Raw genomic sequence first — 27,648 nt, 5'->3', positions numbered from 1 at the left:
AGGGAAGATTTCTAATGACTTTTGTGGGGTGAATTCCAGGATATGTTAAGTAGAAATAGCAAAGGACAGGACTGAATATGGTATTCCATCTTTTGCTTAAGAAAAAAGAGGGATTCAGAATTTATGTTCACACACACATATTATGCTTATTTATACAAAGAGAAATGAAGGATAAACAAATGAATAAAACTGGTTATTTGTAGGGAGTAGATGGGAAAATACTGGAAGGAAAAGAGAAGGGGGAGACACTTCCCTGAGCATTCCTTTTTTATAAGACTTTAACTTTTGAACCATATAAATGTTTTCTATATTCAAAAAATACATTTAAAAATAACAAAAAATGTGCTATAATTGTATATAAAGAGAAACAAGTTAGCCTAACTTACAGGACATACAGAGAAAAGATAACTTGAACGTAGCACACTGAATGTACATCCCTAGTGGGATGTACTTTTAAGGACAGAAAGAACTGCCCCCTAAAAGACACTTAAGCTTAGCAGGCTTATTTTTAATAATAATATTGATGTTATGATTTTGAAACAAGTTTATCAACCATGATTTTCAATGTGAAGGAAAAGACATAAGGAAAAATTATAGTGTTGAATTTGATTGAAAATATAAACTCAGTGGTTTAAAAAAAAAAGCCAACTTTGTCTGTTGAAATGGCCTACAAGCAATGCTGCTCCAGTAGCTATGAGGACACCTAGTGCTCAGATCCTGATTTATAAATGCCATTATCCACTAAAAGGAGCAGAGGCTCCGGGGAGAAATAGTGATTCCAGGTCTGAAGCAGAGACAGTAAAAGGTGAGCTTGGAGAAATCTTTTGCCAGGAAGTAGCCTCAAAAGCCAATAAAATTACGTTAAAATGACACAGATGATGGTTTGAAGAGAACTCCCCACTAAGCCACCCACTTATGCTTGTTTGGGACAATTCGAACCAAAAATTGGGGACAGTGGAAAAAGATTTTGATGACAATGGACTATTATAATACACTAGATTAAAAAAAATCTTTGAGTCCACAATGATACTTAAAAGGAGAGAGATAAGGGAAGAACAAAGAAATAATTATACTTCACAGAAGAGTGATAGAAGGATGTAGGAGGAATGATACAATTAGAAAGCCATCAGTAGTCCCAAATGTAATAAATGATTCAGATAAGAATCATCAATATATGCTAAAACTTCTGGATGAAATGTTAATGGGAGATAGGGTATTATTTCATCTCTCTTCAGAATTTCATGAAAAATAAAACTCAAAAAAATGGAGTGGGGAGGAATATGCAAAGTTATAAGATTCAGAACAACCACATGCAAGGAATGAGCTTTGACTGAATTAAGGATACAGAAAAAGGCTATAAAAGAGAAATGAGGCCAATTGATTAACTTTATTGTGGGTTATGTATTATAAAATCGTTCATTTTCTTAAGTGTGAAACCGGTTGTGTTTTGTAGGAAAATGTTCTAAGTCTTAGATATGCTGAAGTATTAGGGATAAAGTACTGTGATTTCTGTAATTTTCAGGTGATCTGGAAAAAGCAGGGTTGGGGGTTACAGCACACACCAGGCACACACATGAAACAGGTTGATCATTGGTAAAAGTTGGGGAGAAAATCTTTTCTTCAAAGCCCAGCTCAGATTTTTGTCTCACATGAAGACTTCCTTTTTCCAGCCCCGTATGAGGTAATTTGCTCATGAATTTTTATGACTTTTATGTTTATCTTATGTCCCCAAACCTGAATGCATGAGAGCTGCCTGACAACTTGACTTATTTTAATTACAAATTCTCAGACTGCACTATAAGCCTGTGGAGACAGACTTGCAGAAGAGAGGCCTGAGAATCTGGAAGCACTGATTGGAACCACTTAACCCATATTTATTAGTTGAATTTACTTACCTTTTTCATATATTCCCACTTAACCAGTATGGTCACTTAGGTCTAACCCTTGAAAGTGTTGCTCAATCCTTTGTGTTCCTCTGTGCTGGCATCTAATTATACAATTGCTTAGGCTCACAGGGAGAGAATATAAGAAAGGCATATGTATAAACTTTGACCAGTATTCAAGAAACATATTATCATGAGTTCTTTTTGTGCACAGGAAAAAGTCTTCTGGTATACTTACAATATTAATCTAGACACATAATTTATCTTTAAAGTACATAATATATTTATGTGTATTAAAGTAGCTGGAATAAAATTACATTTTACTTTTTGAATTAAAAATTTGATTAAACATTGTCTCTCAAACAATAGACTGCAAAATTGCTCCAATATTAATAGTTTCACTTACCCACACATATTTTTTTAATATTTCACTGAAATGAGTTGTGGCAGTAATATTTTTAGGCAAAACAAATTTTTGCTCTCATTTTATAAGTTAGAACAAACAAAAGCTACATTCTTGGTAATAAACTGGTACAGGGAATCTAATTGTGTACAACTGCCATCTCTATTAAATTTAATGTTCTATGAAACTCATCCCAATAATTCTAAACTGATAAAACTAGTGTTACTTTTTATAGAAAAAAAAATAAAATTGAGTAGTTAAAACATAATTTTAAAAATTAGAAGAAAAAAGTTCTGTATTGACAACTCAAAAATACCATTTTAGAACTTCTAAATAAGTGAGAGAAAAGTTATGGCAAGATCATTAAGTTAAAATTATTATTGACATTGGCATAGAAATAGATTAATCAGTGGAACAGAGTTTAAAAGCCAGACCAGGCACATATTGTATGTTAGAATTTGATAAAGGTGTTATCTCAAATCATTGAGGAAAAAAATGGACTTTTCAGAATATGTTATTTTGGCAGTTAGTTGGGTAATCATTTGAATTTTGTTAGTTCCATATCTTGTCCTATGTGCCAAATTTAATTCTATGTGGGTTAAAGATTAAATATAAAACAAAAAAATGATGAAATTGGTGGAGTACAACTATTATAATAGGATATTATGTACCATTGAAAATAAGAGTATGATTATTGATATACAACCAAGTCCATGATATATAGAGAATACAAAAAGTATTTATGGCAGAATTTCAAATTGTAAAAAATAGAAGAAATGTATTTATGTATTATCCTTAGGAAAGTCTAGAAGAAGAATTATGGGCGATTTTTGTCTTCTTACAGTTTTTTTCTGCCAGGAACAATAAACATACACTACCATACATACAGAGTTGTTTGTTCTTTAAAATTCTATAGGACTAAAAGAGCTAAAGAAAAGACAGTTTGGCAAGAGAAGAAGATCCAGTGTTTTCCTGAGGCAAAAATGGAAAGAAACAGAAGGTCAGGTATAAATGAAAAGTTAGCTATGGCAAAAAATAATTCAAAGAATTCTAAAAGCAGTACAACATGCCATTTCACTGAATCAAAAAGAGAAAGGTAAATGAAGTTGGCAGAACCATACCATAGTCAGAACATTGAAAGTGTTCAGAAGTGAAAGACAAGCATGATGAGCTTACGGAGGAGCCAAGTGAGTGCTAACTAAGCTGTGTAAGGGTGATTCACAAAACCACATTTCTCTCTCTTGCCTTCATACAGTGCATTGTGCATTTTGAGGGCTTTTCATGCATCCTATTTGGGAAAGGGTTGTCTGACTTGGTAGTGGCAGATATCCCATTTTTATGGATGAGAACACTCAGCAGACTTCTTTTTGGATGAAAAAACTTAACGGATGTTTTCCTGGTGACATGGCTGGTCAATAACAAAGCTAAAGCCAGAGCCTGCTTTGATTAAGTCTAGTGGGTGGTCTTGTAATCATACCATGCCATCTCTCAGACCTCCAGGTGGATGTGAGCAAATCATGGAAAACAGCCAGTGACTCTAGTCAGGCCTGACAAACTTGACGTGAGTAAGTCACTATTACCTAATATCTACCCAGCACTGGGTTTTTTTTACCCACCCTCGCAAAACTTTTAAGGTATTCAAATGTGACATTTTGGGATTATTGATGAAAATTAATGGCTTTTAAAATGACTGCATTAAAATAAGCTGTTATATTTTACTTATCACACTGGTGAAGATGAGGAAAACTGAAACACTGAATGTTAGCAAGGCTTCTGGAGAGTGGACACACCATGCTGCCTGAAGGGTGGAGTGGTGTGTTGTTAGAGGATGGTCTGGCAGTACCTGTCAAATCTAAAAAATTATGTACCTTTTCCCATAGCACTTTTACTTCTAGGAATTTATTCCAAGGATATGACGAGGTAGATGCCCAAAGATATGTGTGCAAAGATTTTACCACAGCTTTATTGATTTTGAAAATATTTGTATCTTTTTATGTTGCCTGAATTTTTCAGTGAGCACATACTGCTTTTACAAGCAGTAAAACACTAAAAATGCTATTTTTATTTATGGGAAAATATGACCATTCTGTCATAGGATTCTTGCATTACTACCATACTTAATAACTGCAGTTGCAGTGACCCTGGAAATTTGTTTTCCCTTTAAGCATTTCTGACACATGATAGAAGGAGTAACTTCTAGAATCAGTAATGCGTGAAAGGCAAGGTGGTTTGGGGGAAGCAGACTGGATGGAAAGACTGGAAATCCAAGGACCTAGGTTTGGAATACATCTTTGCCTCTTAGCTAGAGTTGTGATTTGGGAGAAGTTGCTAACTACTCTAAAGTTTGATTCTTTTTCACCCCCAGCAGTAAAATGAGGATAATTAAAGTATCTGTCTTTGAGTTGTTTCAGTATCAAAGAAGATTAGGTTTGTAAAACTTCTTTGTGTACTCTTTGGTTCAGGAGTAATAACAATAACCAACATTTATCAAGTGCCATGTGCCAGGCATTATACTAATAAGCACTTTAAATGTATTACCTCATTTAATCCTTGCATCTACCCTGTGTGCTATTATCCTCCCTTACAACTGAGGAAGTTGAGAGGTAGACTTGCAACTTGCCTGGGGCCACAGTTATAAAACACAGAGTCATAGTGGAAGATCATACTTGGGGAGAAATGTAGCAAGGGATCTCCAAGAAGCCCTTATGTCTCACTGGTCTGTCAGAGTTCTTTGAAGAAGACAGCAAGTACTTGGGAAGGGAGAGCCCAGTGGAAATACCGTACTAACAAGGGTCTCTTTCTTTGATGATTCAAGCAGCATAATTAGTATGGGTTTGGGGATATACTATAAGAAAATTGTGAGATTTAGATATGTTAAGAATAGAGTTCATATGAGCTTAATAATGGGGTGGTCTCAATATTTTGAGAAATAATCTGGAAAAAGGGAAACCAGAAAGCCTCAAATAGTCAGAATTTCTTCTGAGTTTGGGAAATTAGGATCACACAAGCAAAGGGTGTGAATAGAACCATTACAGAAAAGCTTCAGTGAAGTTGGTTTAAAATATTTATGTAGACCCAGAGCACATTTTGAGGACCACAGCCTCTTAGCTATCAGTTAATAATATCCTAGAAGGTGATCATGTAGACATTTTAGATTGTATTTATCACCTCTGTTGTCTATTCCCTTAAACTTCACCCCTTTAGAAATCCTAGTTATAACCAGAGAACATATGTGAAGCAAAATAGAAAACATGTTCACCTTCAATAGAAAACTAGCAGTGGTCTCACTACTATGCATAAAGAAAAAACCATAATGGAACCATACCAAAGTCAGTGATGGGCAATTAAAATAAAGAAATATAGTGGTTTTCACTATATATAACTATATATAACAGACTAAAAGGACTAGGATTTGTTGTCTGGAATGAAGTTGGCAAAGATATAATTACTTTCAAAATTTAAATATGGAATATAGTTGAAGGGTAGATTGGTTTATTTACCAAATTCTATGGCATCCTGCCTCATCGTCATCCCCCACCTCTCCACATAGAGAGGAGACATGGCTCTGAAGTAAAAAAGGATACTGACTTTTAAAAGATCATAGCCTTGTACCACTAATAGTCTGAAAGCATTATGATTTTGAGATAGCATGCATGTCAAGTTTGATTGCCCCAGCCCCATTCCAACTAGGTTTAAAAATCTGAATAGTTCAATGCCAAGGTGTTGAACTTAATGGAACAGTGACCTATGTAATTATCTTGTGCTCTTCAGAAATAATTGATGAGAGGAAATTGCAAGTAAGAAGAAAATGTATAGACTTAATTATATCAAGGTTATTTTGTATTAATACTCAAGATTATGTTCTAGGGAGAAACCAGTGCATCCCTTTTTTTCCCCTTTGCTTAAAATTTTATTTGCTCTACTTTTAGTGGATAACTTTAGAATTCTTAGATATTTTTGTATCTTTACTGCCTTGTACACGGTAGGTAGCAGTAGTATTTATAGAAGTTAAATTGTAACAGCATTCTTTGCATTTAAAGAAACGAGTTCCCATTGGGAAAAAAAGCTTTTAAAAAGTAAAACAACACATATATATATATATGTATATAGAAAAGAGAAACAACAAAAACAAACACAGAGAACCCACAACCAATGCTTCTACTTATTTTGAGTGCCAGTTCTGTCAGCATAAGTGGGAAACAATTAGCTTTTGGGAAATGCCACTGGAGCTGGAGAGCCTGATGAGGGCTACAAGCTGCAGTTGGTACAATCTGAATTGTGTTTGTGTGTGTGTGATTTTGATGCTGCATGAGTGGCTAAATGTAAATATGAAAGAATCATTTCAAGTTGCTGGTAATAATGGAGGAAAAAATGAGGAATTGAGAGCCTGGGTTTTGGTTTGGCTTTGCTTCTAATTAGCAGAAACTCAGCCTAATTGTATCTCAGCGCCCCTTGAGGGGAATGGGTTAGCGGCTTCATAACTCATTGTTGCACAATTTTATTTTCAAAGATTTGTGAGAAGGTCTGAAGTTTTCTTCAGATTCTCAGGCTATTCATGACAACAGAAAGATGAAGAACCATTCACTAGATGACTGATGAGTTCTGACTGAAGTTTAACTTACTCTGTTTTATTATAACCCTGGTTAGATCAGTTTACATACCCAGAGTTAAAGTATGTAAACCTGTTGTATTTTCACTCAACATTGGTTTTGAAAACTCAGAATGGCTTTTATCACCTTTAAACTATTTTGGATATCGTATAAATTCCTTAACATATCTAAAAACAGAATAATTGTCTTCTACTTCAAACCTATTTCTTTTTTAAAATTTGTGCTTATCTGTTTATCACTTTGTGAAAACCTGCCTGTCAGTCCTGATTTCCTTTCTCTCATGACTTACATGTGATCACTAAGGCCTGGTCATGTTACCTTATGAATCATAATTGTATTTATATAATAATATAGTTTATGTAATAATAATGAGTATTTATCAAGTGCCAATTACTGAGCCAAATAATGTACATTCATTTTCTCATTTAATCCTTGCAGAAGCCTGTGAGGTAGGGAAGATTTTACATATGGAGAAACTGAGGCTTAGAAAAGTTAAGGAATTTGCCAAAGGTCATATTGCCAATTACTGCTCTTTCTTAGTCCAGAGCTGGTGCTGCAGTCCATTCTGTCCCACTGTCTTTCCTTCATAGTTTTTTTTTTTTAATTAAAATTGCATTTAATTTACTGATTTGAGAGAGAGAGAAACATTGCAGGACATCCATGAGCTGGCTTTGGTGTTCTGCTGTGCGTCCGTTTTTAGGTGCAAAGAATATGTAGAGAGAAATAATTCCATTTATCAAATATTGTATGTAAACTTTCCAAGATGGGGAGATTATGATGCTAAATGGCTTTGTGGTTACAGGTCAGGACTTGACAAACTATGGGCCTTCATAGGAGGCCTGCAAAGTTAAATAATAAAAACATGTATTTGTGTAGCTCTTTAGAATGTATAATAGTGCTTTCACATACTATGTGGAAGTGAAGTTCAAGCTGGCTTGTTGGATGTTAAGTTTTCTTTGCTTCTGAGTCCATTAATATATTTCTGACTCCCAGTTATTTTCTGAAGCCGTCTCTCCAGTTACTGTTTGGTGTGCTAGGACTGTGTTGGCCAAAAATAGATTTGTCGCAATAAAGAAGAATATTATTGAAGTGCTTTGCTTATTTCTTTTATTTCCCCTCTTTCCCCTCTTCCCTCTCTTTCTCTCTTTTTTCCTTAGATCTGTTCTGAGGACCAAGATTCACTGGGGGTATGGTTACAGAATTGAACTCAGTAGGCAATGAAGTACACATGAATGAAACATCTGTCCTGGAAGGGGAGTAACCCTTGCTGTTATGCTTAAACTGGCCTCTCTGGTATATGCTGAAGAATTAGGTGTCAGTCAGTTCACTTTTTTAGGTTTCATAGGCCAAGAATGTTTTGTTCTACCATCCTAGGATTATAAAAGAATTAGTTCATAGGGGACTTTGGGAAATGTTGGATTAGGTGACTTAAAGTGTGTGCCACTGAGCATTAATCCTGAAACAGTTTCTTAAAAAAAGGAGTTCTGAAGCCAAATCCATTTGACAAAACTCAGCAAACTGGTTCACTCTTGGAGTTTCATAGTACATTCTGATCTTGTTCACTGAAGCATTGTTTGTAATAGTTAAGAAACAACTGAAACACCTGTAGATGGGAAAGTGGAATCACAGAATATTACACAGCAGTTAAGGAGTGAACTAGATTAGATCTTCCAACATGGATGGATCTCCACATTTATTTAGAAAAACATTACAGAATGAGAATGATGCATATAGTGTATATAGTTTGTGTTTTTTAAAACTATATGCTTTTATGAGTATATCTGTGTAGTATAAATGCATTTTTATAAAGTCAGAAGGATTCATACCAAGCAAATAGTGATAGTCACGTGGAGAAGTGACTGGGATTGGGAGTGATGATAAAGGGTCCTAAAGGGAAATATTCATGTATTATAAATAAAAATAAAATGCCTCTTCAGTGCTCAGCAAGTTTTTTTCCCCCTCATTGGAGATATCTACCCTGTTAACTTCCAAGTATATCTTTCTATTTATTAACTCACTATATACAAGTTAAACTGAGTTTTAAGTCTTAGTACTACAGACTAGGAAGAAGTGTTTTCATTCTAATCCATTATAATGAAACTTTTTTACACATTATAAGAAATACATGGAATAACTAATACTAACAGTCTGAACAAATTCTAAAGAGAAAGGCTTATTCAAGCTTACTGTATTTTGCTGCAAGAGATCTTTTGGAGAGCAATACAGGGAAGTTTGAACTTGGTTCTTGAGTGGCTTAGCGAAGAGTCGAAAACCAGCAGCTATAGGCTGAGCAATGTGGGGCTTAGGGGTGCTTACCCCCATGAGGCCAAAAATTCACATATAACTTTGACTCCCCCAAAACTAAACTAAAGGCTGCTGTTGAGCTGAAGCCTTACCAATAATATAAACAGTCCATTAACACATAATTTTGTACATTATATGTATTGTATACTGTATCTTAAAATAAGCTAGAACAAAGAAACTTTTTTCAAATTGTCACAAATCTCCAAAAAAATTCCCAGTATATTTATTGAAAAAACTCTACATATAAGTGGAGCCATACAGTTCAAACCCATGTTGTTCAAAGGGCAGCTGTGCTTCAAAACCGACTAAACCTAAAGAAGCAGACCCCCTTTTGGTCTTTGCAGTGTTGGTAATAATGTTCTTCCCAGTTCCATGGATCCTCTTTCTCCTGTTCTGTAGACCTGATTTTGACGTCTTCTGAATCAAACTTGAGGACAGTGGTGGTTCTGTTTGACCTCCCCATTTGCTGGGGATCAGTTTTAAGTGGCTCCTTTTTTTGTGTGTAAATAGTTTTTTTCTTTAAGGAAGGGTAATCCTGAAGAAGCTGTAGCCACACGACAGGTTTTCTATGAGAATATCTATTTTATTCTCTCAATTTGCCTGATGTTGCCAGAGCCATTGTCTGAAAACAAAAGATTTCATCAACTGAAAGTATCTCATCACTAAAATCACTTGTTTTCAGGCACATGTATTGACTCATCTTTCCAAAGTGGCCATTTTTTATATTTCAAGTTATACACATATTTCAAAACAGGACTAACTGATCAGTTTTATTCTAAAAAATGTATTAGGACAGGTAATGAAGGGATCCACAGTTTAATTCACATTACTAATGTTTATTGGCACTCTGCATGCTTGCATGTCAGGAAATTCAGAGTATTAAAACACGTCACCGCCCTTAAAGACATAACTTCTTCCTCAAAGTGTGTTGGCATGCAAGCCATATGCATAAAAATTGCTGGTGTGATGTGAAATGATTCTTCCACCAGAACACCACCAGAAAGTGCTAAGTAGGATGAACTTGAGGAATGTTTTCAGTAGTTGGGCAGTCCTCAGAGATGAAGCCTGACTACCTGGCAGAAAGGCATGAAGGCCCGATGTGGGGCCTGCATTCTGCCTGATCCACAGAGGCTTTGCACGTGGCAGTGACTCGGTGTTCATCATGACTGGGCACCACCTGAGGAGAGTCGGCCTTCTAGCTGGTGACTTCTTGGTCTAATTTTGACGTGGGGGTTGGAGGTTGAGCATAAGGTATAGAAAGTGAAAGAAAGAACTTACAAAGGAGAACTTGGGCACTTTTAAGTCAAATTTTGCTTTTTTGTTTTTAGTACAGGTAACTTCTAGTTGCAACTCTTATGCTAGCATTGTGGTTTTGATTTCCATTTCTTAGTGCTTAATTGTTGCAAGACTGTGTGCCTTGATTTTTAAAAATACATGGGCAGGTTTTCTTTAATGGACCAGTTGGATTCTCCTTCCCCTCATTTGTATCTCTGGTATAAATACCAAATGATTGCACCACCATTTAATATGTAGAATTGATTGTGAATGTGGCCAAAGTCAGTGGGTTTGATGTCTGTGGATAAAGCTTAAAATTATTCCCTAGTAACAAGGTTATCAACATCCCTAGTGATATAGTAAAGACCGTTTAAATCAGCCTATTCCTTTCAACATAAAATCACAGAAATGTTTAAGACGTTGTTTCTTCTTGGCCCAAGAATGAGAGCTGTCTGTCAGTTCTTTAGTTCAGCTTTCAGGCCATCGAAGTCCTTGGAAAACTGCTCTGGGGGAGTTCTAAAGCGCGCATATTCCTGTCTTCCAGGATTGTTTTCTGATCAAGCAGACAGTTCAGGATACGAGTTGAAGGATGAAAGGTCACCGTGGCAGTGAGAGCGACAGGTTATTGCGGCAGGAGGCTAGCTGCCTCATGGATGAAACCCCAGCTGCAGCCCAAGAAAAAGAAACAAATAGCCTCGTTTCTTCTGGTCTTCAAAATCTTACTTATCCTCTAGGTCCCAGGAATGATGGTACGGTGATTAGATCATGACTTAATTTAGAAGGCTTTCTGATACCTGAGCATCCACTCTACCCAGAAAGCATAAATGTTCTTAATTTAAATAAAATATCCAGCTAATTGGCTTAGTTTATATATCACAATTATATAAAGCTGACCATCAGAGAAAATCACCACTTATTTAATCAGCACATCTAACTTAGCGATAATGGTGTAGGAACAAGAGCCATGGGCTTAGAGTCAGAAAACAGATTCAAATTCTAGCTCTGCTGCTTACCAGCTATAACCATGGGTGAGATTCTTAAATCTTTCTGAGCCCCGTTTTCTTAATATGGAAAACAGGGATATTACTATTCCTTTTACCTCAGGAGGCTGGAAGATCACTGAATTAATGGATTTGAAGGCTCCTGATGAACTGTTGGGTTCTTTCTGACTTTTCAAAAAGCAACTTTTCATAAAGCAAAATGATAGCAGTTACCATTTATTGGGCACTCGTGCTAGGAACTGCATTTTTTTTAGATCAAGGGCTGCAAACACAAGCCAAAATCTGGACTACCACCTGTTCTTGTGGGTAAAATTTTGAAATAAAGCCCATCATGCCCATTTGTTTACATACTGTTTTATGGCTGCTTTCCTGCCACAATGGCAGATACTATGTTGGCCCACAAAACCCAAAATACTTAATGTCACTTTACAGGAAGCTTGCCTTTTCCCGCTTCGATTCACCCTCCTTTTACAGATGAAGAAGCCGAGGCCTCGAAAGCTTAGGTAACAACTTGCTCAGGTTCATGCTAGTAGAAGGTAGAGGATTATCAACTGACAGCAGAGTGTGGCTGTCACCCTGTGCTTCACTGGGAGACCTGGTGCCATAAGTCTCTCTTCCTGCTCACCTATCTAAGCAGGGTGAAACCTGAAGCATCATTCAGGAATCAACATAGTGTTATTTGCTTCATTGCTGGGAGGAGGATATCAAGTGTTCGGAAGAACTGAATTATTAATTTAGATGCCATGTCCATTTTTAAGAATAGCACTTGGGAGTGCAAAAGCCTGTCTTGGCGATTGAAGGGGCTCTTGCTATTAAGCTACCTATGGATTGTGTGGAAAAGCACTGGTGTGCAAACACAGGGCCACACTGAAAAGTTACCAAAAGCTGTAGGATGTGAACTCTGATAAGGTTTTTTCTCTAGATTTTGGGTTCCTTTTCTCTAGAAGCAAATGGGGAAAAAAATAGGTGTTCTTTAGCTAACAGTTTATTGGTTATCTAAGTGCCCCAAATCAGACTAATTTCCCTGAGGTCATGGGCAGTAATCATGGACTATTGTATCCCAGTTTAAAATAAATGAGGGATGGGAGTGAGACATTGTTGTATCTGTAACATTTTATTCCTTTCCAAAAAATGTTTGAAGGAAATGCAGAAAAATGTTAACTAAGTTTGCCAAATCTAGCAGTGGTGATGGGATATATACATTGCATTAGCTCTGTGCTTATGTTTTAAATTTTTTGTTAAAAAACTTTTAACGTTAAAATATCTTCAAAGAACTGCCTTTTTTAAAGTATCCTCTGGTAATTCTTTAATAAATAACTTTTCCTTGATGTCTTCTGTGTCATCCAAATTTCATGTGTTTGTTTTAAGCCAGCTTTAAATGATGTGGTGGTGCACACATCAGTGTTCTCACATTCTTTATTTCAGTTGGTAGTCAAATAATTGTGTGAGGTAGGTGGAGTGAACGTTATTCTCATTTTGTAATGATAAACCAGGTTTAGAAAAACTAAGACCCTGAAAAATACAGTTCTCTGGTAACACTAGAACAAAAACAGAGATCCATGAGTCAGTCTGGGTCCAAGGCCATTTGCACTGGAACTTTTCTGCTGAGAGCAAGACCTGCCTGTTCAAAGAATGGTATTGGAGCTGTTAGAATTCTCCTGTGCATAGTGAAAATGCATTTTTCTGTGAATTTCTAGGAACAGTGATGCATAAAACAATTAGACTATCATCCTTTCTGGAAAATAAAATTTAGAAGCATTTTTGAAGAATGTGAAAAATAAATAGTTTTGGCACATAGAAGTAGCAGGTTCCTTAAATTAAAAAACCCGGAAATACAAGAGTATTTAGAAATAGAAGTGAAAACAGAAGTTAAAAAGTGATTGCCTCTGTGAAACAAGACTGGAGAAGGTTTTGGGGTGTAGCAGGGGATTGCTGGTGTTCCACAGAAATTCTTCTCTAATGCTTTTTTAAAACCATATACTAGTTTACTTTAGGATTTTTAAGTATTTTGAAGTGTGGGCATTACTGCCATCATTCTCTCTCCCCGGCACACACACACGGAAGAAAGCTTGGGGGGATCCATTGTGAGTCTGTAGTTCTGTATTTTCCCCATATTTGCTAGGGGCAAGGGGTTTTGCCTGTGAACACCTAGACGTTTGGGGTTGTTTGTTTAATGTTTGTTGTTTTTTAAGGAAGACAAGGTTTATTTTTCCTCCAAGGCTTTTTGCTGTCAAGTTATTTTCATTTGTTTGTATGATCTTTTAGACCTTTCATTTGACTATGCCTCTCAGCCAGCAAATCTTCAGTTCTCTCACATAATGCCACTTCCTGAAGACATCAAAGGCCCTTGCTTCCAAAGTGGGAATAAACGGAACCATGAACCCTTTATTGCTCCAGATCGATTTGGAAACAGCACTGTGGGCTTTGGCAGTAATGTTCATTCCCAGGCACCAGAGAAAGTGACCCTTCTTGTAGATGGCACACGTTTTGTTGTGAATCCTCAAATTTTCACCGTTCATCCGGATACCATGTTGGGAAGGTAATTGATAATAATTTCCTTCCAAATTCACTCTGTTTGCTATGAATAGACTTACCTGCTGTTTATCTTGCATTAAGTGTGTGGATAAAAAGCATTTCATCGTTTATTCTTGTACCTTCATACTTTTACACAGAGAGGCCAAGCATGTAGAAGTTTTGTATATGTTGGTAATTTGGGGGAGAGGGTGTGGTTACTGTATTTACAAAGGCAGTGTAATGAAATAAGCCCCTACAAAAGGGCGTGCTTTAGTCAGAACTAAGGAAAATAATCTGCAGAATCTCATTCCTTATTCTTCTATAAACTCACTTAAAAATGGAAGTCAGATACTTAATTTCTTTTATCCACTATTTTTATAACCTCACACAAGCAATGTTTTCTGAGTCCACAGGTAAAAGTTACTGGGATAAGGTTCTGTTATGTCCTGTTCTTTTTTTTTTCAATAAAAAACAGAATTAGGGAAATATCCCACATGATACAAAAACAAAGCCATTTTACTGAACATCTTTTGCCTGCTTCTGTTTACAGTTCTGTGTGGTAGTAGGTCTTCTATTGCCATTTTCTAATGCCTCTGTCACTATTCAAGTTTTCCAGAACAGAATCTTTATATCTGGCTATTTTGTTGTTTTATGATTGCACTGTTTGTTCATGTTCTGTACTCTGCTCCTTCATTCAGACTATGGTCTTATCCTCCTCTCATCATCGCCCACCCCCAGCTTTTTAGGATTAGAGTTTAGGAAATGGGAAGAGCCTTTGAGGAGGAGCTCTGCCCACGAAGTACTCTTGAGCCTGGGCTGGGCATTGGGAGATCTCTGGCCAACTGTAGACCCTCATAAGAAGAAGAGCAAATTGGGATAAGAGTGAAATAATAATAATGTGTATGTATACACAAACATTTGGCTTTTGAGGAATCTCAACTGCTTAGAAGTAGGTCTTATTTAAAAATCTAACTTCATTCAGTATTTTGAGCTGATTTGGACTGAATTGGAGATCAGAATGGACGACACTAATTTGCTGAACTGTAGGCTAAATGGAAGCCAGTTATTCAAATGTGTATATTTGAATATATACATACAAATTTATGATGAACCATTTTTAGCCAGAACCAAACCCATGTTTTTCTCAAACATCTGAATTAAGATTAAACTACAACATGAAGAGATTTTTCAATTGGCCCTATATTTTATCAGATGTGACTTCCCTTCCTTGTTATCGTCAAGACTGTTGCCCAACCCGTCAGTGTTCCTCAGGACAGGCTGGTTGGTTGAGGCAAGTTGCCTCTGAAAGTAGTGATCACAAGAAGGCAAGCATTCTGTGGATGGCATTCTTTCTTTGAATCTAGGAATGGGTTGTCCCATTAAGAAGAGAGTCTGGTTCTTTATTGTAGGTGGTTCGTCAGCTTAGTCAGCTGAGTTCATGAATTCTGAGTTACTTAGATTTGTTCTGTCTTATGGCTATGTATAGTATTCATAAGCCTAGCCAGTGAACTTAGAAATGTGGGCCACTAGTCACAAGGGGGACATGCTGAGAGATTGAAAACGGACTAAGGCTAATCTGTGCCACTCCTAGACAAGTAACTGTTGGCTTAAGTCCTGCTGATGATAGGTGAACTCAGATGTCTTAGGTAGGCTTCCACCAGAATGATCCAGAAAAATGTTAGCATTCTTTGAAGGCTACATTTATCAGGATGGATTTCTTACGTATGGTGTGGTGATTTGGAAAGCATGTGATGTGGAGTCTTTTTCAGACCTTTGAAAGGCTGCCAGTTCAGAGTGGAGGATAACATTTTTGAGCAGTTGAACAGCAGGTTTTCTAAGGAAGGAAATGGCAGTGAATCCCCATTAAGAACTCAAGTCGGGCTGACTGAAGATAACTGCCTGTCCTGTCCTTTCGCTGGCTTCCCATTCCACAACTCATAGGCAGACATGCAGTAGCAGTAGTAGTAGTAGAGGTCATGGGCCCAGTTTTACTTAAGGGGGTCTGAGAAAGGCAAAGAAGGAAGGATGGGAAAAGGTAAGAAAAGCAAGATGTCCTCCCTGTGACCTTATGACCTCTGAGTTCATGCACAGAGCAGCCCTGTCTCTGATAGGTGTCAAAACTGCTGATAAGCCAAATGCCTACCCTCCTTCTCTACTTGACATGAAATTCTCATCCTTAGAGTTACTCCTTGGATTGAGGAAGGGCATTTTTTCCAGAGCTCCACCACTAAAACATACCTAGAATGGGAAAGCTAATTACCATATCTGTACCTACTAACAGAAATTCAAGTATCAGATTAGATATTAAAAAGCAAAACTCAGAAATATTGAGGACTGGGACGCCAGATAGGTAAATGTTGATGTTTACTGGAATGTCAGCATACTGGATGGGAAAGGAAGAGGGAAGGTCAAAGTGTAAGACACCCTGTCTCCCTGAGCTACCGGTGTGAATGGCCAGGTTCCCAGGCAGTGGGCAGGGCGCGAGCAGCAGCCTCACACACTCCAGAGACTTTCCAAGGGCCAGCTCTCTGCAGATGCTGTCACAGGCTCCATTCAGGTGACCTTGAGGACTTGCTTCTTCATTCCTCTTCGCACTCAGATGCTGAAAGCAATTGTCCCACATTTTCCTGTCTGAAGGGAGTTTCCTGAGACTTGAGTATTACAGTTTGGGTTTTGGGTCCCAGCAGTATATTTTTAACTTAATACTATGAGAGCATGAAATGGAGTCCTCCAGAATGACATGAAAAAGAGGTCCCATCTGTAAAAATCCTGTGGAGGAGGTAACACTGGTGCCTGGGTGTCTTGCAGGATGTTTGGACCAGGCAGAGAGTACAACTTCACACGGCCCAATGAGAAGGGAGAGTATGAAATTGCTGAAGGAATCAGTGCAACTGTATTTCGAACAGTGCTGGTATGGAGGAGCCTTTCATTACATCCTCTTCCCCAGGGGCATGCACAATCAGAAGATTTGGGAGTTGCATCTAAATGGGTTACTGACTTTAGAGTCTCTATTTTCCAGTTATTGCCTCTCCTTCTTTATTTTCTATTCCTGTAACTTTTTTGTCCTTGCTTGTGTTAGCTCAGTCAGGTATCAAATTGTGATTAAAAATGTCAGGATGGCCAAGAGCAACTTTGCCATCTAAGGATGAATCAACCAACATGGTGATAGTTCTGGTAACCCATCACTTTAACAGAACCAGGAGTGAATAGAGGGGTGTAGAGGTAATTTGTCATCTTGTTCTTTGCCTACATTTTTTCTTCCTCATGTTTTTACAGGATTATTACAAAACTGGTATCATCAATTGTCCTGATGGCATTTCTATCCCAGACCTTAGAGATACATGCGATTATCTCTGCATTAACTTTGACTTCAACACTATCCGATGTCAAGATCTGAGTAAGTACAGGAGGCAAGAAACAATCTCTGCCTTTAAATGGGCCACTTCTCAGGACCTAATCAATGTTAACAGCTATTACCTCATAGTCTTTTTTGCTCTAGTAATACAAGCATTTGGGCAGAGAGGATGTACACCTGCATTTTCTCTCCCCAGGTGCTTTACTGCATGAACTGTCTAATGATGGTGCTCACAAGCAGTTTGATCACTACCTCGAAGAGCTGATCCTGCCCATCATGGTGGGCTGTGCCAAGAAAGGGGAGCGAGAGTGCCATATTGTTGTGCTGACGGATGAGGATTCTGTGGACTGGGATGAAGACCACCCCCCACCCATGGGGGAGGAATATTCCCAAAGTAGGAGCCCCCTGCATGGTGTAGATGTTTTCAGCAAGAAAACAAAGCTGCCCAGAGTAGCAATTAGATCCTAGGACCAACATGAGTATTACTGTTGAGCTGGCGATGAGCACACTGACCTGGATAATCAGTTCAGTCTAGAGCTGCTGGTCTTAATTTTCTGCCAAGAATATAGTGAGCATTGTTATACCTCCAGCTTCTGCCCCTGGTGTCTGGTACCGTGTCAGTACTAAGGCAGCATGTTCAGTAGTGGCATTCTCTCCATTCACTGCCTTTGTAAATCCTTTTGAGTCAGTAATAATATAGATGGTATAAAAAGATATGCATTGAAAAGTCTTGTTCCCGCTCCTCCTCAGCTTGTTATAGCCTTCCAGATATATTCAGTGCATGTACATAAAAAATTATATACATGTTTTTTCTTTTTCTTAAATGGACCATATTATACAGACTGTTCTAGGCCTTATCTTACATTAAAAGCTTCCATAGTCTTTATGGCTTTATAGTATTCCATTGCATGACTGTCATAGTGATATAACCATTTAGATGTTGGTGACATCTATGCTATAAATTAAATGATGCTGTAGGGAATGTTTTTTCAAACATAGTCCTTTCATATATGTATTTACCTCTTGAGAAAAACAGTCCTCTAAATGGAATTTGTTTCAAAAGCTTTGTGCTTTTATAATTCTGATAGATCTTGCCAAATTATCCTCCAAAAATTTGAGCCAGTTTATACTTATAAAACAATGTATGACAGGTTTGTTTCCCACACCCTTACCAAAACAGTGTTTTACTAAATTTTATCTTTGCTAGTCTGGTAGGTAAAAAAACAGCATCTCATTTGAATTTTAATTTGCATTTCTCATTTCATGAATATAACCAAACATCTTTTACATTTTTAAGAGTTGTTTTAATTTCCTGTTCTGTTGACTGTCTTCAGACCTTCTGCCCATTACAAAATTGAATTGTTGGTCTTTTGTGATTTATGAAAGCTCTTTAAAACTGCTCTCTTTATATATTAAGGAAATTAGTCCTTTGTAATAGAGTTGCAAATATTTTTCAGTTGATTATTTATCTTAGTTAATGGTAGTTTGGCTAAGCAGAGGTGTTGTATTTTTATGTCATCAGGTGAATCCATTTTTTTTTTTTATGGTTTCTGGATTTTATGTCTTACCCAGAAAGATTTTCTCCACCCTGAGACTATAAAAACTTCCTTGTGGTTGATTTATTATTTAAAATTTAATCTGTGATCCATCTGGAATTTTTTGGCATCAGGGCTGAGGTGTACCTTTTAGAAGTCGGATTCTTTTCACTTATCAACCTCCCCTTATGGAGGACTTTGCTCTATGACTAACCCCAGGCTTTTTTTTTCCAGTTCTTTATAGCTCAAAGCTCTATAGATTCTTCAAATATATTGAGAACCGGGATGTTGCTAAAACAGTGTTAAAGGAGCGGGGCCTGAAAAACATACGCATTGGAATTGAAGGTAAAAAAATATCCCAGTCAGTACTCAGCTTGCATGGCTTATGGATAGGGTGGCCCTATGGCCACAGGCTATGTCCTGAACACTCAGCTTCCAGAGGACCTAGAGAGCAGTTACACATGAAAACTGCATTCCTACCCAGATTTTAAGAGTTCCTATTAAAATGTTTTAAAGCAGCTGTAGAAGTTCTGGTTTACTGCCTTCAGGACGAAGCAGTGAGGGCTAAGGACAGTGGTGGGTAAATGTGGCTCGTGGGCTCACCAAGCAGGAGGGCCATTCCACTGTCAGTCTTGGTGGGAATCTTAGTAGGAACTGGAAGGGCTTTTCTGAAAACTATAGCTTGGAGACTCAAAATTTAAGTTTATTCCACTACATACCTTTGAGGAGTATCTGGATGTGTTGACAGATGCTTTAAGTGATCGGAGCAATGGCTTCCAACCTGTGGTCTCCATGAAAGGAACTGAGACTAATTCTTGGAGAGTGTGGGAGCCATCCTGGTCTCCCCACCATGGGTCTCTGACGCATGTTTTGCTGTTCTTGCTATTTCAGGCTTGTCCACAGAACTCATCAGACCTTCGCTGTGTCTGACTTGGATTGGAATTTAAAGTGGGAAGAGATTTTTTTAGATCATCTATTAAGCCTCTTTCTGCTGTGCTCCTGTCTCCTTGGGAGCCCCAGGGACAGGGTGATAGGGATCACTCCCTTTCCCAGAGCGGCCCATCAAACTGTCTACCATTAGAACATTCTTCCATAGATCTGCCTTCCTCTGGCTTCCAGTTGTAGCATCTGAAGCTACTCTAATGATCTCTCCCATTTCCAGGCAACAGCCTTTCAGATACTTAGGCACCATCCGTTACTCTTTAGGCTAAATATTCCATGTTTCCTTAACTACTTCTCTTGTAGTCTCTGAGCAACAAAATTAGAGGGTTGAGTAGTTGTGTCCTAGCAAGGTTTTTGTTCTGTTGTTGCCAGTAACTAAAGGCTTCTTTTCCCCTTCCATTAGAAGGGACAGAATATTTTGTTACTTCCCTTCTAGAGACAAGACCTACTAACCTGAGCAGGAAGGAACTGAGCATGTAGGTGGTTGAGGGTAGGAGGGCACAGTCAGAGGCTGGTTGTTTCCCCACTGGTTTTCATGCAGGGTTTTTAGATTTGGGGGGAAATTGATCTGGTTAGGAAGGAGAAAGTATGGAAGCCAAAGTGAGCAATTTGCTGCAGTCATGAGAACAGCCTTCTTCTGTTTCAGGTTACCCTACCTGTAAAGAAAAAATTAAGAGAAGACCTGGTGGTCGGTCTGAAGTAATCTATAATTATGTGCAGCGCCCCTTTATCCAGATGTCATGGGAAAAGGAAGAAGGAAAGAGTCGCCATGTGGATTTCCAGTGTGTTCGAAGCAAATCCCTCACTAATCTGGTAGCTGCTGGAGAAGATGTCTTGGAGGACCAGGAGATATTAATGTACCACCCACCCCAAGTGGATGAACTTGACAGGCTAAATGCCCCTCTTTCGCAGATGGTGTCCAGTGACTTTCAGGACTAGGGCCAGCTGTGAGGCTGCCCCTCTTCAGAGGTTTGCTCTGTCTGGGATGCCCACAGCCAGTCTTCCCCAGTGTTTGTTTCACCTGATAGGAGATACGCTTCTCCCTCATCCTTTGCCTTTCTTCCATAATTAGAGTGTGTCCTTTTAAGTAAGCCTGTGCCTCCGGCAAGGGATGAAAAACACTTGCTGGTAATTAAGCTTTCAGCTTGGAGCAGCTCTGGTAACTTGAAAATTTTGGGTCTGGTGCTGTTCACTGAGTCTCTGCATAACTGCAAAAGCAGGAAAGGAAGTCAAGACTCTTGTTGCCTCATATTCAGCAAAGGCAGTCTCATCCTTTAAACTCTGTTCTTGGCTTTTGTTTCATTTTCTTTTATACCAGGCAAATTACTTAGCAGCAAAGGGACCAAATTTAAAAGGAGACAGTCTCTATCTTCTTCAAGCAGGCTAATGGGATGCTTACAAGATGCTAATGAAGATGTCATTCCTGGTGGTCTCTGATGAAGACTGCAGCTGGGAAGAACTAGGCTCATTCAGAATGTCCAAGAGGAAATTCTTAAGAGTTTAAGTTCACTATTGTTTTTCATAAATGCAGTGAACAATCCAAAACCACACAGGTTCTCTGACAGAGAAGATACTGGCATAACAATGTTCATGAAACCTCTTAGTCTTCGAGGTTTTTAAGCCTAAACAATTGGTATTCATTTGGACTGAAAGTGAAAGAACCTCTCTGAACCAGCCCACTGAGATTATCCTGGTATGGAATCTGGTGTGAAGCCATAGGTCTTCACCCTAGTGGGGCACATTGCTGTGGGTATGGGTGGAAGACCTTAGCTGTGCCTTAAAGTCTTTCAAGATGTAAGCAGAGATTTCTCACAAGTGCTCAGTTTCTCAACAGACTTAAGAGCTCTAGAGAGAGGGGACATTTGGGGTGAAGCTGGGTGGGAAAATGTCACCTACCCAGGCTTTGTCCCAGTGCAGTCTTTTTCTTTGTATATTTCTTTCATGTTAGTGGAATTTCTTTGGATATCAGCATGTTTCAATTTGTGAAATAGCCTGTCACACTGCTCACATGGGTAAGAAAACTATGCTGTCATCCCCAAAGGAAGGCTGAGTCGAAGGGATATTAGGTCTGGTGATTTTTATCTGCTTTGTCAGCCCCGTGTTAACAGTGCACCGTATGTGACAGCCCAGATCACTCCCTCCAGCCTCCCTAATCCTGAACCACCTTCCCTGATGGCCCTGTGGCTGTTAACAGCGCAACTAAATTTAGAGTCTAGAGCCAGATGTGACTTGGGATCATCTCCTATTTTGTGGTAAAGGCTGGCCTTCCGGTTACCTACCCAGAGCACTTATTCATCTTATTCATCACAAATTACAAAGAGATCTAGTTTCTTTCAAGTTCTTAAGAGAAGAACGTGTCTGGTTTTCTTAAGATTCTATCCCCATGAGACATTAGGGCAAGGCTACTTGATTCCATTTTAGGACTGTCCTAGTCACAGTCCTCCAAAGGTGAAGTCAGATGGATGTTAAAAGCTCCTCTTTCCAAGCTAGAAGAACAAGAACAAGTTCTTAAGTGTGTTCTGTGTGTCTGTGACCAGCATCACAGTCGAAATCAATGTTTACTCAGAAAAAGCAGTAGTAAGGGGTTAAACTGAGCCATCTTCCACCTACAGGGTTCTGGTTATCACTGGCATCCATTTGTAAGGCTGATGGTTTAGGGTTTAGGGTTAGGGTTTGGGTTCTTTTATAGTCAGAGGGTAGTTTCATCTTTGAAACTCATTGGCTTGTATTTGAGGTCAGGTATGGTTGCATATACTACCTTATTAGTACTACATTCATACCTTGACCAGCCCAGAAAATTTTTTAATGGTGCTTCCTTTAGGCTTTTCAGGTTACTTCCATGCCATCACAAGGGAAATCTGAATTAACTCTGTAGTCTATAAGATGTATAACTTCTGTTATATGTCTTATGTGTTAATATTTATGTGTGAACATGCTGCAGCTAACACTCTAAAACTAACTAGTCCTTGCTTAGGTTAAAAACCAGGTATGAAAGTATGGTGTGTGCTTAACACTTTGTTCTATGTAAAATATTAATTTCCTCAAGGCTTTCAAGAACTAGTTAACGTGCTTTTGGCCCTAACCCATGGGGTTTAGGTGAGCTGGGAATCTGCAGAGGTAAATCGCAAGTGTCACCAGGTGGTGGTGACTGAGGGGAAAGCTGGGTTCACAGGTTCCTTCTGGTGGAGAGAGGTTTCTGTAATCCCAGCCTGGAGCTCAATGTAATTTGGTGGCTCCCCTCAGCCATTGCTGCTCTGTTCCCAGCACCATGCTATTCTGAAATGGCAGGACCTCTCAGTCCTTTCAGGGACAAGGGCTGGGTTGTGGTTATTCCCTTCAGAGTCAGCTACTAGCCAGCTGGGCAAGAGGTATTTCTGTTAAAACAAGGTGGAACTCAAGTTTGGTGTTTTTTTTCTAAGTGCCTAAATAAGTATGCCAGGCTGTTTATACAGAAACATTTTCATAACAAAATGGTTTTACCCAGACTCTTATTACTCAGAGGTATCTCAGCAAGCCAATATGAACCTGAATTTAAGGTTTAGAATCTGAGTTTGTATCTGCAGATCATGTGTAGCTGGTTAGGAAACATTTGCCATTGAGGAGCTGGAGGGAGGGCAAACTGTTAAAATGTGTCTGGTGAGCTTACTTAATGGTTTCTCCATAGTGGAGGAAAGGTATTGAAAGAATGATATCAAAAAGGATAAGGAAGCTTGACAGTAGCTAGATTTACTGCACAATATGCAATAGATTGTGATTTTTAAACTAATTTCCAAGAGAACAATGTGATATCTAATATGCAGGTCCATGAAAATGAAAACAGTCAGCCCAGGCTTTAACTCAAATTGTCAAAACGTGGTACGGTGCCTTTTTTGTCAAGCATTAATAGAAAAGTTAAGAATGAAGGGGTTCTAGTAATTTATTCAGTGCCACTTCTTGCCATTTTGAAATCGTTAAAATGGGCACGGTGAGTTCAGAAAGCAAGTCTGATGCCTTCATGGGAGAGGGAGCCACATTCGTGCTCAAGGTGGGACCACCTCTGTAGGAGAACATTACATTTCCTCTTAAAGGCAAAATGCTTGTTTTGTAGGTTTTGCCTCTTTACATTGTATTTACTTTGAAAGTTGCACTTGTTCACCTACCAGTGTTTACAAAATCCTGTATTTGGATGCTTTTTCTATAATAAAATACTATGATTTGTGTCCATGTTGTCTTCTAGCAGAAAATAAAATTGCAAATCAAGATGTTAAAAGGGACCGGAAGAGGCTTGCCTTGAGCAGGGCCTCTGCCTTCCCTTCAGGGGCTGGGGGCTTGCCTTGAGCCTGAGGGTGCTTTTCCCACCTTACTGTTGGTAGCTTCCAAAGCCCCAATGGGCTGCCTTCTCAAGCTCCTGGTTAACTTTCATTCAAGACTCCTGAGTCCTCAATTCACCTAAGGCCTCCGCCAAGTCCAATGGAAATTAATTCCAAAGGTAGGACTCACAGACTTCTCTGTTCTAGTCGTAGTTTAAAGCAAGTGAGAAGGGAATGTAGGTGGAAGCTTAAAGATGGCAGTATGAGGAGTGAGACACAAAACTCCTCCCAAAACCACATATAATATGAAAATACAGCAAATATAACTAATCCTGAAAGAGCAACAGGAAAGAATACTGTGACACACTGCTTACATCTGGGGAAAAGAGAAGACCTCATAGAAAAGGATAAAATAGCAAAGCCACAATCCGGAGGGACCCAAGCCCTCCCCCCATACCAGCTCACCAGCAGAAGGAAGAGAAACAGAGTGGGAATGGGGTGGAGGCCTAGAACACCCAGCCCTGGAGATCTGCTCTGGAAGCACAAATCTACATTACATGGTGCTCTGGAGATTAGCAGGGTTGGAAAGCTAAGACAGGCTGAATACTTGGAGAGACTCAGGTTCCAGCTGCTTGTGGACAACAGGTACAACTGGCCGCTCTGGGACAAAAGAAAGATGGGCACGCTGAGAGACTTCCCAACAGTGAAAGGCCTTTAAAGGGGCAAGTATTACACAGCTGGCTGCTTGGGAAAGGACAGGTGGACAAAATCATCCTGGTGCACTCAGCTCAGCAAGTTGGGAACTTCAGGCACTCCATCCCCCTTGATGACAATGCAGTTCCGAGGCCCCTCACTTTGATACACAGCCTGCCACTCCTTCCTCCTGGCCAGCACCAGCTTGCAAATCTGCTGCCCTCACCAGTTGCTTCAGGCCAGCCAGAGAGCAGCCACGCCTACAGCACCTACAGGGGCATAGCATAGAGGCTCCTCCCTGCATTCTTGGGCCAATGGCCCTGGCAGTGGAGGCAGGTACCACAGCTGGGAAACAGGAAAGAGCTCTTTCCTCTCAGCAGGCACTGGCGCCACTTGCCTGTGAACCCTGCCATTGTTCCAGGTGCTGGGCAGCTTGAGAGAGTAGAGCTTCTGGGCACTAGAAAGCGCCACCTACACAAAGTTATTGTTCCATAATAATCATTACAAATATGAATGGCAAAAGAACCTGGTACAACCCAAAATTCCACAAACACCAGAAAGAGAGCTAAGTGAAACTGAAAGCATCAATCTTCCTGATAAAGGTTTCAAAATAAAAATCATAAACATGCTCATGGAACTACAGAAAAACAGTCAAGACCTCAGGGAGCATGTCAAGAAAGAGACAGAAACTTTGAAAAAATACAGTATCTGAAATGAAATGTAAAATGGAAGGATTAAAAAGCAGATTAGATGAGGTAGAGAGGAGACGGTAAATGAAATACAAATTAGAGAATGGGAATACAAAGAAGCTAAGACAGAGAGAAAAAAGGATCTCTAGGAATGAAAGAATATTAAGAGAACTATGTGACCAATCCCAGTGGAACAATATTTGCATTATAGGGGTACCAGAAGAAGAGAGAGAGAAAGGGATAGAAACTGTCTTTGGGGAATCTCGAGAAGGAAATAGTCTCTCAGGCCATGGAAGTGCACAGATCTCCCAACACAAGGGACCCAAAGAAGACAACACTGAGACACAATAATTAAAATGGCAAAGATCAAGGATAAGGACAGACTATTAAAAGCAGCCAGAGAGAGAAATAAGATCACATACAAAGGGAACCCATAAGGCTATCATCAGATTTCTCGGCAGAAACCTTCCAGGCCAGGAGGGAGTGGCATGATATATTTAATGCAATGAAACAGGGCCTGGAACCAAGAATACTCTTTCCAATATAAATTTGAAAGAGGGATTAAACAATTTCCAGATAACCAAAAGGTGAGAGAATTTACCTCTTAAAAACTGTCTCTACAGTGTATTTTGGAGGGACTGCTCTACATGGAAATGCTCCTAAGGCTAAATAGCTGTCACCAGAGAAAATAAAACCACAGTAAAGAAAGTAGACCAATTAATTACTAAGCAAATGTAAAATTAAAGTCAGTCAAGGAATACACAAAGAGTACAGAATATGACACCTAATATATAAAGAATGGAGGAGGAAGAAAAAGGGAGGGAAAAAAAAGAATCTTTAGATTGTGTTTGAAATAGCATACTGAGTTAAGTTAGACTTTTAGATAGTAAAGAGGCTACCCTTGAACCTTTGGTAACCATGAATCTAAAGCCTGCAATGGCAGTAAGTACATATTTACCAATAATCACCCTAAATGTAAAAAGACAATGCACTAATCAAAAGACATAGAATTACTGAAAGGATAAAAAAACAAGTCCCATTTATATGCTGCCTACAAGAAACTGACTTCAAACCCAAAGACATACACAGACTAGAAGTAAAGGGATGGAAAAAAATATTTCATGCAACTAATAGGGAGAAAAAAGCAGGAGTTACAGTACTTGTATCAGACAAAAAAAGACTTCAGAACAAAGTAATGAGACAAAGAAGGATATTACACAGTGATAAAGGGCTCAGTCCAACAGGAGAATATAACCATTATAAATATCTATGCACCTAACATAGCACCCAAATATATGCAACAAATACTAACAGAATTAAAGGGGGAATTAGAATGCAATGCATTCATTTTAGAGGACCTCAACACATGACTCACTCCAAAGGATAGATCAACCACAGAAAATGAGACAGGCACTGAACACCACATTAGAACAGATGGACCTAACAAATCTACAGAACACTCCACTCAAAAGCAACAGGGTACACATTCTTCTCAATTGCACATGGAACATTTTTCCAGAACAGATCACATACTAGGCCACAAAAGAGCCTCAGTAAATTCAGAAAGATTGAAATTGTACCAACCAGCTTCTCAGATCACAAAGGTAGGAAACTAGAAATAAATTATGCAAAGAAAACAATAAAACCCACAAAAACATGGAGGCTTAACAACATGCTCCTAAAAATAAAAGCAAGTGAGAAGGGAGGGCAGAGTCCAAGTTAGGCAGGTGCTCTTGGAGCACTGCTATAGAAAGTCATGCTCATCCTTTGGTCACTGCAACTTAGCACTGCTCTGTCAGGTATCAATTGAGCACCCTCAGCTTGTTTAGGCCTGGGAGCTTAAGGGTGGTACTGACAGCTTCCAGGGTGCTAATTCAAGCCTACGCCACCGTCAGGCTGGCCTTTTATTAGCACAGAGGTTAGTAACATGCTCTGAAGATGTGGCCAGTTGAGTATATTTTGTGCCAAGCATTGCTTAGTCACAGAGACACACTAACTATGACATAGTTCCTCCTTTCAAGGTCCTTCTACATCCATGTGAATACAGATCTCTAAACAGTCCAGGTCACCCAGGAAGTCTGAAAGGATGGAGTAGCCAGTTTTTACTGTGAGTAAAGTTCACAAGAGGATTCTAGAAATGGCACATGTACCAAAT

General features: G+C 38.9%; 1 protein-coding gene across 4 annotated transcripts in view; it reads left to right on the top strand.

Annotated features, from left to right (window-relative positions):
* The window catches only part of KCTD20 (potassium channel tetramerization domain containing 20), a 32,664-nt gene extending 8,643 nt beyond the window's left edge, over nucleotides 1–24,021 (top strand). The window contains exons 2-8 of one of the 4 annotated variants that reach the window (XM_017648834.3): nucleotides 11,020–11,224; nucleotides 13,742–14,015; nucleotides 16,799–16,901; nucleotides 17,267–17,387; nucleotides 17,542–17,739; nucleotides 19,115–19,225; nucleotides 20,469–24,021. In XM_017648834.3, the coding sequence (XP_017504323.2) occupies nucleotides 11,065–11,224; nucleotides 13,742–14,015; nucleotides 16,799–16,901; nucleotides 17,267–17,387; nucleotides 17,542–17,739; nucleotides 19,115–19,225; nucleotides 20,469–20,761 (1,260 nt within the window). In that variant the 5' untranslated portion in view covers nucleotides 11,020–11,064 and the 3' untranslated portion in view covers nucleotides 20,762–24,021. The remainder of the gene's footprint in view (nucleotides 1–11,019; nucleotides 11,225–13,741; nucleotides 14,016–16,798; nucleotides 16,902–17,266; nucleotides 17,388–17,541; nucleotides 17,740–19,114; nucleotides 19,226–20,468) is intronic. The other 3 variants (XM_017648837.3, XM_017648835.3, XM_017648836.3) reach the window with 3 other exon arrangements.
* Nucleotides 24,022–27,648: the final 3,627 nt, after the last annotated feature.

The sequence above is a fragment of the Manis javanica genome, chromosome 16, assembly GCF_040802235.1.
Source record: "Manis javanica isolate MJ-LG chromosome 16, MJ_LKY, whole genome shotgun sequence".
NCBI lineage: Eukaryota > Metazoa > Chordata > Mammalia > Pholidota > Manidae > Manis > Manis javanica.
The sequence above is the reverse complement of the archived record's forward strand: the minus strand, read 5'-3'. Positions and strand labels throughout refer to the sequence as shown.